The 14968-nt window shown below is 43.2% G+C and overlaps 1 protein-coding gene and 1 long non-coding RNA gene across 6 annotated transcripts in view; both read right to left on the bottom strand.

Moving 5' to 3' along the window:
- Window positions 1-1450: 1450 nt before the first annotated feature.
- Window positions 1451-5885, bottom strand: LOC130709189 (uncharacterized). 2 transcript variants are annotated; one of them, XR_009009678.1, is made up of 4 exons: window positions 5670-5885; window positions 5451-5559; window positions 4981-5073; window positions 1451-2851 (listed from the first exon to the last, which is right to left on the bottom strand). It is a non-coding gene; the product is annotated as an uncharacterized LOC130709189 (long non-coding RNA). The 2 variants fall into 2 exon arrangements; XR_009009679.1 differs by having other exon boundaries at window positions 4863-5073.
- A 5117-nt stretch (window positions 5886-11002) lies between these two features.
- CRADD (CASP2 and RIPK1 domain containing adaptor with death domain) overlaps window positions 11003-14968 on the bottom strand; it is a 259024-nt gene continuing 255058 nt past the window's right edge. For 3 of the 4 annotated variants that reach the window (XM_007165891.3, XM_057556161.1, XM_057556162.1), the window contains exon 5: window positions 11004-11756. In XM_007165891.3, coding sequence (XP_007165953.1) covers window positions 11455-11756 — 302 coding nt within the window. In that variant the 3' untranslated portion in view covers window positions 11004-11454. Of the gene's footprint in view, window positions 11757-14968 lie in introns of all 4 variants that reach the window. The other variant, XM_057556163.1, reaches the window with a different exon arrangement.

A 14968-nucleotide genomic window follows, 5' to 3' on the forward strand; every position in this document is an offset into this window, starting at 1 on the left:
AGCATTTACAGTCCTCCATTGTTTGTCTGGGGGAGGGGTAAGCATACACTCACCTGTTCATGATCTCATTCATTTACTGAGAATTGTATTAATCACGAAGCGTGTGTCAGACTCTGCTTTAGGAAAGGTGGGGACACAAGACCCAGGTCTGTCTTCACGGAGCCTACAATCCAAGGAGGCGAATGCCAAGGGAGCCTCATTTTTATCCTTTGACTTTGCAACCAGCAAAGAGACAGCTGACTTGGGTCAAGGATGCCAGTGGAATAGACTTCTTTGTATAAAATAAATGACCTTTATGGGATATTAAACACGTGGCCTTTGCCCTTATAAGGCCCGGGCTAAGGAGTCCATCAAACACTTGCTTAGACCTTCATATTTCAGAAGAGAAATGTGTGTAAGGCTAATGCCCTCACCAAAAACCCAAAAAGGTATGCAGCCATAAGCACTGCCTAGTGTTCTCAAACTTCACATGTGTATCACTATGAAGAATATTTTGTATGAGGGGTTAGGTATTTATTTTTACGTGTACTTTAAATCACATTTTAAAAATAGCACTGACCCATTACTTCAAACATACTATTGCTTAAAGAAAAAAAAAATTTGAGTTAACTAAAAAAAATATTGGCACAGGTGGTGCATTACAAATGAAAAATTATCAGAGTGGTAGTCAAATGACCGGAGTCTGGGAAGCACACAGTGATTCTCACTGGGGTCATTAAGGGCATTTGGGGTGAGGCAGCTCTTCACTGTGTAGGGCTAGTGCCCACACTGCCTGCTGATGCCTAATATCCTTGGCCACTGCCCACTCCACGGTAATAGCACCCCCCTCCAATAATGCATGGTGGGTGATAACTCCCCACAAAAAATGCCTCCAAACATTTCCAAATGCCACATGGTAGAAGGCTGGGGGGATGTGGTAACACTCCTGGTTGGGAACTATTGCTAAACTAAAGTTAAAGTCTTGCTGGAGGCCTCACTGGGAAAACAAGCTATTTTCAGATTTTTTAAAATAGAATGAAAGTCAAGTTCAATTACCAAGTGGCTTAGTGGTGGGGGGTGGGGACCAGAGTAAGCAAATGAGAACCCAAATGAGAAGACGGCAAAGAAATAAAAAGTCGTGGCAACAGTGGGGACAGACAGAAAAGGCCTGGCGCTGCAGACAGAGCCTTCCTGGTTTGGGGCTGCTGTTAGGAGCAAGACCAGTTTCTTCCTGCTTGTCTGACAGGTGCCACCTGGCACCTGCAATGACCAGAGAGAGTGCCCGCTACCTGCTGATGAACAGGCAGTGCAACCTATCGCTTGAACTAAATGCAGTGTGACACCAAGCCAGGAAGGTATTCTGCAAGGATACAAGAATCGTACGATGAAAAATGCAACAGACTTATCAATCATTAAAGAGGGAAAGAAGGTCCCAGAAAACCAAGAGTCTCTTTCCAAGTGACCCCTAATGTGCTGCTAACAGGGAGGATGAATTGTGAGGATGAGAATAAATTGATGCTATTTGTACACCACCCAAGATACCGTTCGTGCCCTTTAAAAATCTTGGTTATTTTCAGTACCTTTGAGCCCTACTTTTCCCAGCGCACTCCAAGGTTTTGTGTCCTCTGCCTCAGCATGTCTGTAGAACAAATCTTTCCAAAGTTGTTAACAGGTGGTCATAGAAAAAAAGCTTCCAATGTTAAGTTTGGTAAATACTGCACATTTCCATTTTGGAGATTCACAATGCACACTGGCACCTTAAAGCTTTTGAGAAGACTTCTTCTGTTCCCTTGGTAATTTAAAAGGCAAAATCCAAACTCCTTGCCTGGTTTTAAAAGTCAGCTGACTTGCCCCACTTTACCCAGTCGATGTAATTTTGTTGGGAGGCCTACTCATCACTACTGTTCCTAGTATCCGTCTTATCCATCCTCACTTCTCGCACATTCCTTCCTCCTCTAGAAACCCCATTCCCAGCCTCTCCACTGACTTTACACTTCTTTCAAGCCTCAGCTCAAGATTCACGTCCTAACTACTGTTCCCCACAGTGAATTTTCTCTCTACTATGAATTTTCTCAGAACTGTACCTATAAAAGGGGGTGGTCTCATGTCATTGTGATCCCTTCTAGGTTGCCTTGGGATCATTGTCTGGTTGTGTGATATATGCAGTCTGTAAGCAGCTTTGCTTCTTTTCAGCTTCTCATGGGAGCCCGTTACTATACGATGGATACTATGGGTCTCGCAGAAAAAACACTTCTTGATATATATCCCGGTGGATGCGCCAATGGCTGGCTTTGTTCCCTTGTAGAACCACCTAGAACCACCTAACGCTATTCGTGTCTCTATGAATTAGCAGCCACCGGGTAATCATTGAACGTATGTGTTCACACTGCCTATGTTTAATTACTCTGACGTTCCTCCAATTAAATGAAATGTCTGCTACAACAGATTATATCTAAAACTGAATAACATTGGGAGTATTCAAAGTTAAGAATGCGCTCCTGGAAATGGAAGTTGACTTTTTACCTGCATGAATATTAAGAATTCATTTTTATTTCTAATATATTTCCTAACTTCCACCACCGCCCTCAAAAAAATCCCTGCCTTTCCCATGGTCTTTCTCATATCAGTTCATAATGATTCCATCTTTCCATTTGTTAAAAATACAATCTTGATGCTTCACCACCAGTTTTTTTCATTTTAACACCCTATCCAATCCATCAACAAATCCATTTGGTTCTACCTTCAAAATGTAATCAGAACCTGACCACTGCTCACCACCTCTACGTCACAGGATGCGTGCCCCTGGAAGCTGATTCTGAGATGGAGCTGAGTGGGCAGGAAGGTGATTAGAGAGTGCTCCTGGGATCGACACCTGTGAAAGGGAAGGAAACAGGCTTAGAAAGAGGGGGAAGCGGGGCTGAGATACTGTCACAAAGGCGGCCTGAGCTGACTCCACAAGGAGCCCTGAGCTGGGATGGCCCTTGGGAGCTGTTCTGAACTGAGGTGGGGAGCCAGGCCTTTATACCCCTTCACCTATAGTCACTGAATGCAGGCTGCCCAGGAAGGGGCAAGGCCATTGTGCAAGACGGCTCTCCTCAGAGGGGGCAATTCTTGAAGAGGGCTGACAGCCAAAGGCCATCAACTGGAGACCTCCCTGCTGCAGGAGGAATAAATCTTTCCTTCCTGAAGGGGATCTGAGCAGGGTACCACGCATCCACTGCACTTTGCCATGCCCGTCTTGACCCACGCCTCCATCTTCTCAGGATTAGTGCAACAGTCTCTTCACTATTTCCCTGCTTCAGCTCTCTAAATACGTCAGCTAGAGTGATCCTTTGGGACTATAAGTTAGATGATGTCATTGCCTCTGCTGAAAACCATCCAGTAGCTTCCCATCTCACCCTGAGTAAAAGCCAAAGTCATCACAGTAGCCTGTCAGACGCTCCCCCTCTGCTCCTCACAGCTCTCCGACCTCAGCCCCTACTACCTGCCCTCTTGCCCACCACACTCTAGCCACTCTGGCCCCCTTGCTATTCTTTGAAAATGTTTGGAAAGCTCTCATCTCAAGCCTTCACATTTTATTCTTCCCCTCACTCAGAATGTTCTCTCGGGCCTCAGCATGGCTCTCTCCCTCACCTCCTCCAGGTTTTTACTCATGTCACCTTCTACTCCATCCCCTGGCTCTCCCTGTCCCTTTGTTGCATCCTTTTTCTCCATAGCAGGGAGCTCTACAAGTGGAGAAATTCTGGACTGTTGCATTGACTGCTGTACCCCTAGTATCTATATCCATGCCTAGCACATAACATGTGCTCAAAAAAACAGATGTTGAATGAACTTCTGTAAGTTACAGAAAGAGTTTCCATGATTGGCCCAAGTTGAAAATTATTCCATGGGTTCTCTAGGTCCCTAAGAAAGCCGTAACAGCTTTGAATCCTCTTCTTTTGTTAAGCTTTAGTCATGCAGGTTATTCGGTTTTCTTTACCCAAATTAAAGGAGGAGTAGCTTAAGTGTCTTTTCTAGAACAGGCAATCAAGATGCCAGAATTCTGATTTTATCTCATACCCAAACCTTACAAAAACATTTTTTTCTTTCAAATTTGCTTTAGGCTCTTAAAAGTTGAAGATATGGCTTTTGACAATGATGAAGTTTATCTGAGCCCTGTGCTTCCTGAAAGCAGTGATGGTTAAGAAATGCCCCCCTTTTGTGTCCCAAGAAACAGCTAACCACCACAAAGGACAACCCAGCCTTCCCATATTCTCAGATAAGACCTGCCTCCATCCTTTCTCAGGAGTCCCACAGGATTTGTGGATGACTCCCTTGTTCACTTGCCTCTATAAAACCCAGGCCTCCTTCCTTCTCTTTGAGACATTCCTCATTAACAAATGTTCTCCCTATTGCAAAATTATATCCATAATTGACTGGTGCATATTGTCTTTCACACTTCATAAAGAGGGGACTTGTGTTGCGAGGATTTATTTTTAGCCTCAAAGATAGTATCCATTGGAAAATCAACAGCTGACAATAGTAAGTGACAAAATAATTCTTGACAATAGACCACAGACAACCAAAGGGTCCACTTCCTTAGCAGAAAGCCAGCACAGAGCTCAGTTTCAGAGCAGGGAATAATTACTACTTCCAGAGGCTGACAGAAACTTGATTCAAGCAGGTGACTGGACAAAAAGATAATGTTGGAAATAATTTCCTAGTATATAAAGTAGATGTGGCTCTATATAATTTCCTCCTGAAATTAATTAACCCCAGTGTGCTGGGCACAAAAGTCTCAGTCTTGCCCTGTCTAGGATCCCTGGTTCTAAAGAAATGGGATGGAGGCAGGATGCTCCTAGAAGCTAGAGATTGTCATACATTACATGTCTGCAAGCTCTTACCTTTCCAAGAGGTGGGTCCAAGAGGTCCACCAGCCTGCCCTCCCATAGGGCAGAAGATCTATGGTCAGCTGTATAAAGATCACGGTTTAGATAAATGGCTTCAACTTTATTCCAATACCTTGGTTAGTCCTTCATACCAGAGTTTACATTCTTGTGCAGCCCCACAGAAACACTTAGCTCCATTCTGTTGGACACAAGCCTTCCAAATACCCTACAAAGCCAAAAAATGATCAGTCAGGCTTAGATGCCAGTGAGGTCTGGTGCCCATTTATAACCTATAGGCTTAGGGTTCTTGGGGTGAGTAACTTGGATTCAGGTGTACTGGGAATCCCCTAAAAATTACATGCCAAATGGGGTGTGTGTGTTTGTGCGCACATGCATGCGTGTGCACTTTTCTAAAGAATGACTCCACAGTCTTCTCACATTCTTAAAGGGATCCATGCCCCCTGAATGGATAAGAACCACTACCTATTACAGATATTCTGGTCCTTCAAAGAAATATTCCCTAGGCAGATCCCCCTCCATCCTTGGCTTTGACACGGCCAGGAGTACCAAGTTCACCACCAGTCTATGAGTAGGCTTACTTACTTCATTTGTAGGCACTCGGTCTTCTCCCGGAATCCACAATGAGCCATTAAGTCATGCCAAGGACTTTGGTATCAGCGAAGTCTGATTAAGTCAATTCATCTCCTAGAAGCTGACAGGAGGGAGGTTATATGACCTAATCCAACCCATTCGATATTGTCTGTTAGGGCTGCTGTAACAAAACACTACAGACTGGGTAGCTTATCAACAACAAGAACTTACTGCTCTCAGTTCTGGAGGCTGGGAAGTGCAAGATCAAGAAGCCAACATGGTCACGTTCTGGTGAAGGTCCTCTCCTGGTTCATAGCTGGAGCCTTCTCACTGTGTCCTCACATGCTGGAGGGGCTCTGTGGGGTCACTTTCATGAGGGCTGCATCTTATGACCTCATCACCTCCCAAAGGCCCCATCTCCTAATTCCCTCACCTTCGGGGGTTAAGATTTCAACATATGAATTCTGGCGGCGGGGGGGATACAAACATCTTGGCAGAGCAGATATTTTCCACAAATATTCTCCATCAACAGTGTAATCTGACAACCAAAATAGCACTGGCTAGAGACAGAATGTGAAAATGAAATGGAAACATATGAGTATTACCAAGACGTTGGGTCCACTTTTTTCTTTTTCAGTACTGAAACCTGGATTTCATGGTCTACGTTTTGAATTAGTAATAGCTTTTAGAGTTATCGCCACATATTCTGCATAATTTTAACAGACAAGGCTTAATTGGCTCACTGAACTGTGTCTTTGTGAGACTTTAATTTTCCTATAAAACGGCAAATGCCAACAAGATAGGCATCCCTATTCTAAGCTGTTTACAGTTCTAAGAAGTAAACAGGCAGTTATTACATTAAAAACATTCCTTGTATGCCAGCAACATCTAACTTTAATCTGTGGGACTTTTAGAGCAAGAACTACGGGCTAGAGATGGCACAAAGAACCCCCAAATACGCCTGATATCTAAAACCTGAAGCCTGACCTGATTCCCCTGTGGTTAAATAAAACACATGCTTCTCAATGTCATTGTTGTCTTGATGTACAGAACGGGATAATATTGGCCACTTAGTCTATCAATAAGATTCTCTTAGCTTCTAGATTGCTTCGACACAGTAACTTGAAGGCATCTTGTAGACCTGTGGCAACAAGTGCCATTTTGTCACATTGGATGTAAAATAAATTAAGTGGAATTCTGGTATCCATATGCATTAACTCCCCTTTAAGGGACCGACATACTAACTTGGGCAGCACTTACAAATCTCAATTGAAGTGTCACCTCCTCAGTGGCCAATTCTGTTGCTCCCTCCTCTGTGATACTGGCCAAACAGTATCGTAATTGCTGGCTGTTATGTTTGTCTCCTCAACAGGCTGAGATCCTACAGGGCAGGGACTATGTCTTATTTACCTTTGCATCTCTGGTAGCGCACACGAATTGCTAGCTTGCTGATTGTAGAGATTCATTTAATGATAGCCAAGTGTTAGATCAGAATCCCATCCCAATTCTGAATATGCTCTGAATCGTGCCTACCAGTTCACATTCCTTGTCTTTAAAGTCTTGATAAAAGTACTGAAGGACCATGTACTTCCTCTTTTCATATGCAAATCACAGCAGGAAACGGTGACCCTCACGCTTCTCAGGGACCCGGTAGGGTGGAGAATATTAGACAAACCCTGATAGCTGAAATAATTCAACTCAATGATTTAGCAAAACATTTTTGCAGTGCCATGCACTGTTCTAAGCTTTTATTTTGTGGGAGCCTGATTGTAAGCACAGTACTGCTATTGTACACATTACGTATGAAGAAACTGGCACAGAAAGGTAGACTAACTTGCCCAAGAGATGAGCCTTATATGAGTATTCTCCATGCCTCTTACCTCTGAAGCAAGGCAGAGGGAATCCTTTCTCCCCTGTGTTCCCACAGACTCATTACTCAGGCATGGACCTCATCATCTCATATTGTGATTAGAGATCCATGTCGGTCTCGTTGGCCGAACAGTGAGTTTCTGGAGGACCGGGACTGTGGTGTAAGGTCATCTTTTTGCCTCGCCACTTAGCAGAGTAACTGGCTCACGGGAGCTTCCTGATAAGTGCCTGCTGAATAACTGAATGAGGGAACTCTCTTTCCAAAACTACCACTTCTGAGGAATTCCTCAGAGAAAGGGATGAAGACAGACCCATTCTACTGCCTCAGTTGCCTTTGTAACCTCTGGTGGAATGTAAATATTTAAGAAGGACTTTCCTTGCATTACTGTTTGTAATAGTGAAAAAGGAAAAACCATTTAAAGATCCATCTAACGTAACAGGAAAGTGGTCTGCAAGTCACGGCACGTGCATATACTGGAAAGTATGCCACTGCTAAAAATGATGGTGTAGACCAGCGGCTGCACACAGATCAAACGTGGTGTCCCACCAAATTCGGATCGACAGGCACAATATTACTGTCCCCCAGAACACATACTTGTAGGAAGAGAACACTGAGCTGAGTGGACCACATGGCACAGTGGAGAAGGCATCTTGCTGTAAGAAAGAGATTAAAAACTCAGAATAAAGCCCAGAACATTTATGGGAATGTGTTCAACTTTGCTTTTTGAGGATGTAAGAATGCACAGTGGGGACAGTCAATAGCTCTACTCAAGTAACAACAGGGCTCTAAAGGAGGACCAAGCAAACAGTGGGATTATGGTGGATGTTTTGCCAGCAAAAAAGACATTGTTATACTTAATAGCTAGTCTCTTTTAATTTCTTCAAATATGCTGCTAAACATTACAGGATTTTAAAGTGTGCTCCAAACACAAAGGATGTTGAAAATCACAGAGGATGTTGAAAGGTATAGAAAAATCTTTAATGACGTGGAAAGATAGTTATATGTTAAATAAAAGAAGCCAACTGTAAAACAGCATGTACAATACAATCCTGTTTTTGTTAGAGAAAGAATATGCAGGCATGAGAAAGTAACTGGAGGACATAGACCAAAACTGGGCTGTAAAAGTAGTTATCTTTGGAAGATGGGAGTGGGAGCAATTCTTTTTTTTTTTTTTCCCTTGCTCATTGGTATTTTTTCACTGCTATAAAAAAGATGTACTATTTTTGTACTGAGAAAATTTCATAGAAGTTACAGTTTTTAAGAAGTTAAGGGGCATACTCATGCACGTGCATGTGTGTGCACACGCGCACACACACACACCACACACATATATCCCAAACCAAAGTGGAGTAAGACTTTTTTTTTTTTTAAGAAATATGTGCTGTGCTAGTTTTTTTTTTTTTTTTTTAACTTTTGGGTTTATCTATTTATTTATTTATTTATGGTTGTTTTGGGTCTTCGTTTCTGTGCGAGGGCTTTCTCCAGCTGCGGCAAGCGGGGGCCACTCTTCATCGCGGTGCGCGGGCCTCTCACCGTCGCGGCTTTTCTTGTTGCGGAGCACAGGCTCCAGACGCGCAGGCTCAGTAAATTGTGGCTCACGGGCTTAGTTGCTCCGCGGCATGTGGGATCTTCCCAGACCAGGGCTCGAACCCGTGTCCCCTGCAATGGCAGGCAGATTCTCAACCACTGCGCCACCAGGGAAGCCCGAGTAAGACTTTTTAATCATTTTTTTTTTGTCAGCACCTACAAATGCTCTACCACCTCATTGTACTCATTAAGAATTTTATTAGGAGTAGGCCATCTCTGGGATTGTAGAACCTTCTTCCGTGCAAAAACACATGGACTCCTTGTAGGCAATCACCTATTGGATTCTCTTGGGAGGTAGGCAGATGCCATGAAGCATCACTCTTCTCCGTAAGAGGTAGAAATTCGGCAGTGATTTGATGTTCGGTTCTTCCATTCTGCAAGTCTTCTGCAAGAGCATGAGCAGGCCCAAAGAGCTGCAGCTGCTATTTGATGGTGGAGACACCTTGCTCAGTAAGGGCAACAAGTCAGAGCTCCCTAATAACCCCATCAGCCCATCATGGCAAGTTCTTCACAAATTGTCCTTCACTGCTGACAGAGCACGAAGGTATCTGTGCATAACAGATGCCCTACAAATGGCGGGAATGCCCTGGGTAGTCATCAGACCCACTGCTGAAATGCCATCTAGTCGGATGCAGCCGAGCTCAGTTATACTCACTCATCCATATACGTGGTGAGAACAAAAGCTCCACTCTCTGTTAGCAAACCCAGGGGGACGGATAGCGACGTAACAAGTCCAAGGTTCAAAATGACAAGCAGTTATTAAAGATGCCGTGGAAGAACAGTCTATCGCTGGGTGCAGCGATGGGGCCAAAAGTGTGAGGATTTTACAAGATAATGAATTAATGGCTGGACTACAAAATGGAAAATTAGAGCTGATAAGGCCAGTGGACCATCCTTCTGAACTGTTTGCTGAACCGTAAAATAACTGATTCTTTTTAGGAAAGGGAATATGGTTACTAGACATCTGAAAGGATGTAATTAACTCACGACTGTCATCATTTTGAGCACCCACTCTCTGTCCAACCTCAGCACTCTATATGCTTGTCCTCAGAGTTTTTTTCCCTTTGGAAAATTCTAAGTTAAGTTAGTATTAGGAAATAGATTCTCTAATTATTCAGAAGGATGGATCACAGATCGGGAATGTTCACCTGTCTCTCTCTTGACTGGACCCACTGTAGCATTAATAAAGCCATATCACATTTTAAAGCTTAGCAAGAAACATGGTAATAGCACTTCCTCCTACAGTGCCCTCAGCTTTAGCCACTGTTCAGCTTGGTCTGGGAACTGCATCCGTGTTCAGCCACAGCAGCGAATTAACAGCTACCATTTCCCAAGAGCTGACGACGGGCCAGGCACTAGATGAGCCCGTGGCAGATGTTATTCCTTTAATCATCACAAAAATCTTGGAGGTGGGGACAATCATTGCCTCACTCTACAAATGAGGAAACTGAGGCTTAGAGAAGTGAAGTACCTTGTCTGAGCAGATGCTGCTAGCAGGAGGAGGGCAGCAAGCTTCTTCCAGAGCATGTGAGAGAGCGGATGGAGCAGCACGGAGCAGCTGGAAAGAGCACACAGGAGCAGTGCTGCAAGGACACACGCTCACTCCTCCGCCCCAGGCAAATCACTTCATCTTGATACAGGACGGGGCTCACCTCTCTTACCCAACTACTTCATAGGCTTTTTGTGAGGTCCATATGAGATCACATGTATGAAAAGCCTTGAAAACAGTAAAGCATCTGACAAATACCATGTGTTACTAGTAAAAAGTCAGAAAACTGAACCACAGTCCTTAGGAGCACAACGCTTCAACCATCAAGGCTTCAATGGAAAGACCACACTGCCCCCCAACCCCCAGTCCTTTAAATAAAGGGCACGGGATTTTCTTAAGCAAATCTTTTAAAGATAAAGGGCTCAGGTATGCATGCTGTTACTTGAACTGGTCTTTGCAGGGAGCTTCAGTGTCTTAAATTTAATGCAGACACCCTGCCTGAGTGATTTATCTTGACTAGAGAAAGTAACCATTTCGCTGTTACTATTCTGTTCCAAAGCAATGACTACTGTAATTTTACACCCTTAATCTATGCAACACAAGAATGAAAGAAAAAAAACACAAGCAATACTTTCTCACGAGAGGGCCACATTATATACAGTAATTCAATTTTTATTATTAACATCATGATTAATAGCTAAGTCCACAGTTCAGTTCCCAGGCAGCATAAAAGTGGATGTTTTATATGTAGAACACCTGTATTTTTTTTTGAGCCACTAGGATTTACCAGTCTAGTAAAAGGCAACCACACAATTAAAACCTGCACAATTCAAATAATGTAATCTCCGAGCAATTAGAAACAATGAATTGTCAAATCACCATGGGAGATCAACTGAGTAATCCCGCCTTTCAAGTAATGTCAAGTGGAAATCCCATTATCTCCTTTCATCTAAGAATCACTAACACAAAGAAACAAACCAGTCCCCCCCAAATCTACCTGCCCTGGGTGAGAGTCAGGATTCGGCACACGAGACTAGGGGATGGACTCCTCAGGTGTTGACGGGGCGCCATCATTCCAACATGTGCTGGAGCACCGAGGGGTCCACGTCCACGGCCTGGAGACCCCTGTGCAGGCTCTGGAAGGTGGCCTGCTTCCCGAAGCGCTGCCTCCAGCGAACCAAGGCCTCCACCATCTGGGACTGAACATTGTGGGGATGGTTGGCCTTACAGCGGTAGATGTCGGTCTGGGACAGCCCCAGAGACAGCACCACGGGCTCCCACTCGGGGCCCAGCCTCTGGGCCAGCTGGTTGATCTGCTGGTCAGAAGGGGAGCTGTGGAGGATGTGCAGTGGGATTCCAGCCATCCGGTCATCTGGGGAGGAGAAAGACACGAGGGTGAAGAGAGCGAGCAAACACATCAGACAGGGGCAGAAATGAAAAACGTGGCGGAATGACACACACACACCTCCAAATGGCAGGGGCCAACTTCTCCTACTCTTCATGGGGGCTACTCAGTACAAAGCCATACATAGGGGCTTAAGAAGTACCACCCAGCATCTTTGGAAATGTTTATTACAGAAAATTTGAAAACAAGAAAATTAAAATAACTTGAAATTCCATCAGAGAAACCCATTCATAATAATTTTTTGATGATGGCCATTCTGACTGGTGTGAGGTGATACCTCATTGTGGTTTTGATGTGCATTTCTCTAATGATCAGTGATGTTGAGCATCTTTTCATGTGTTTGTTGGCAATCTGTAAGTCTACTTTGGAGAAATGTCTGTTAAGGTCTTCTGCCCATTTTTGGATTGGGTTGTTTGTTTTTTTGATATTGTGCTGCATGAGGTGCTTATATATTTTGGAGATTAATCCTTTGTCAGTTGCTTCGTTTGCAAATATTTTCTCCCATTCTGAGGGTTGTCTTTTCTTCTTGTTTATGGTTTCCTTTGCTGTGCAAAAGCTTTTAAGTTTCATTAGGTCCCATTTCTTTATTTTTGATTTTATTTCCATTACTCTAGGAGGTGGGTCAAAAAGGATCTTGCTATGATTTATGTCATAGAGTGTTCTGCCTATGTTTTCTGCTAAGAGTTTTATAGTGTCTGGCCTTAATTTAGGTCTTTGATCCATTTTGAGTTTATTTTTGTGTATGGTGTTAGGGAGTGTTCTAATTTCATTCTTTTACATGTAGCTGTCCAGTTTTCCCAGCACCACTTACTGAAGAGGCTATCTTTTCTCCATTGTATATTCTTGCCTCCTTTGTCAAAAATAAGATGACCACATGTGCGTGGGTTTATCTCTGGGCTTTCTATCCTGTTCCATTGATCTATATTTCTGTTTTTGTGCCAGTACCATACTGTCTTGATTACTGTAGCTTTGTAATATAGTCTGAAGTCAGGGAGCCTGATTCCTCCAGCTCCGTCTTTCTTTCTCAAGATTGCTTTGGCTGTTTGGGGTATTTTGTGTTTCCATACAAATTTTAAAATTTTTTGTTCTAGTTCTGTGAAGAACGCCATTGGTAATTTGATAGGGATTGCACTGAATCTGTAGATTGTTTTGGGTAGTATAGTCATTTTCACAATATTGATTCTTCCAATCCAAGAACGTGGTATAACTCTCCACCTGTTTGCAGCCATAAAAGGGGTAATTGACAGTAACACAGTAATAGTAGGCAACTTTAACACCCCACTTACACCAATGGACAGACCATCCAAACAGAAAATAAATTAGGAAACACAAGCTTTAAGTGACACATTAGACCAGATGGACTTAATTGATATAGGACATTCCATCCAAAAACAGCAGAATACACTTTCTTCTCAAGTGCACACGGAACATTCTCCAGGGTAGATCACATCTTGGGTCACTGATCTATTTCTTTTCAGACTTTTATACATAAAACATACATTTAGGATTACACTGCAGGTACTGCTTTGTAACATGCTTTTCTCAGCTCCATCTCTTTTACTAGAGAGGTCAAGCCGAGGCTTCTGGGGGAATCTAAGGATGCCTGCAGGGCCCACCTCCCTCTGGCACTGGCCTGTGGGTGGAGGGGTGACACTCTCTCCTGCAGGAATGGCTAGTGCTAGAGGGTAAGGGGCTGAACAGAACAGCCACTCTTTCCTAACAAACTTGAACACCACCAAAAAAAGTGACAGCTTCTAACAGAAGCAGGGGCTAAGTGGCCCCCTGAGAAAAAGAAAACCTAGAGGCCATGAGGGAGCAGGAAGAGAGGAGAGCAGAGTTCACTGTCCCAGCACAAGTCACAGGAGGAGAGTAACCATCCTGGCTGAGCCCAGAGAAGGAGAGGAAGTACGTGCTGTGGAGGGGCAATGAGAGAACCTGACCTTGCACTTCCTAAACTGGAGCCCTATCTCCCCGAGGCCAGTCTGCTGAGGAAGTCTGACACTGAGCGAGTGACTACAGATGTGCTGAGAAGTTCCACTGGTTACACAGAAGGCGTTCCAGAGGAAGGAGGTTAAAGCTAAGTCCCGAGCATGAGTAAGAAGGAGCCCAGTGAAGGGAAAGGAAAGGAGGTGTGCCCTGTGCAGTGGGAACTGCGCATTCAAAGACCCTGAGGCAGGGGGACATAGCAGGTTCAAGGAAGTGACAGTCACTGTAGCAAAGAGCAGAGGTTGAGATGGACTCCAAACACCCAAAATGATGATGCCGGTGATGGGTTAGGTCAGGACTGGAACCTCAGACTTCAGTACAATAGCACATTATACTATACTTTCTGTCACCAGCATCACAGAAATTCAGGTCAATGCCACTTCACACTCACCAGCTCACTGTTTTGATTTATGAATTCAATGAGAAGGCAAAAAGCATCCTGTTAGAATAGCTGATGTTTTCCACAGCATGTGCCTTTGGTCTCTAGGCAGTTGCCAATACCTTCGGCATGAGTTGCAAAAATATTGTCAAGGACTCTCTCTAGTGTCTGTCAAGACTGCTTTTTTTAAATGACTAAGAAGCAAATTAGAATAATGATACTACTGACCAAAATATTTTATATTAACACTGATACTTTTACAGCTTTTATAAAAATATGGGCTCATTTTAAAAATTCAAACAACACAAAAAAGTACAAAGAAGAAAACAAATTATCCACTATCCTACCATCTTATTGACAGTTTGTGAACATCATTCGGGAAATCTCTTTATGTGTGTATACTGTGAGAAGGAGAATATAACAGTTTTTTTTCTAATAAGAGTTACTTAATTTTGCTTGAATATAACAGAAGAAAAAGCAGCCAAAGTGAAACTAAATGGCTTTCTGACCTGCAATTAAATGCTTAAAGAAACAAAACAAAAAAACAAACAAAAAACACATACACACATAATATTTAATGCTGAGAAAAAAATCAATGAAAATTTAAGAGGTAAACTACATGTTTTCACACTGATGCTTTATAATGAACACTTTATATTTCCTCTCTTTTTCCTCATACCTCTAGATTTTTGTTGCTTATATCATTTTTATTCTGTTGGATGCATAACATTTACATGCTTCGGTAACAATAATCTTCTCCCAGCTGTTTAGTCTTAAAACTATATTATAATGGTTTGAATGTTCACCAGTGTTT

The sequence above is a fragment of the Balaenoptera acutorostrata genome, chromosome 11, assembly GCF_949987535.1.
Source record: "Balaenoptera acutorostrata chromosome 11, mBalAcu1.1, whole genome shotgun sequence".
Taxonomy (NCBI): domain Eukaryota; kingdom Metazoa; phylum Chordata; class Mammalia; order Artiodactyla; family Balaenopteridae; genus Balaenoptera; species Balaenoptera acutorostrata.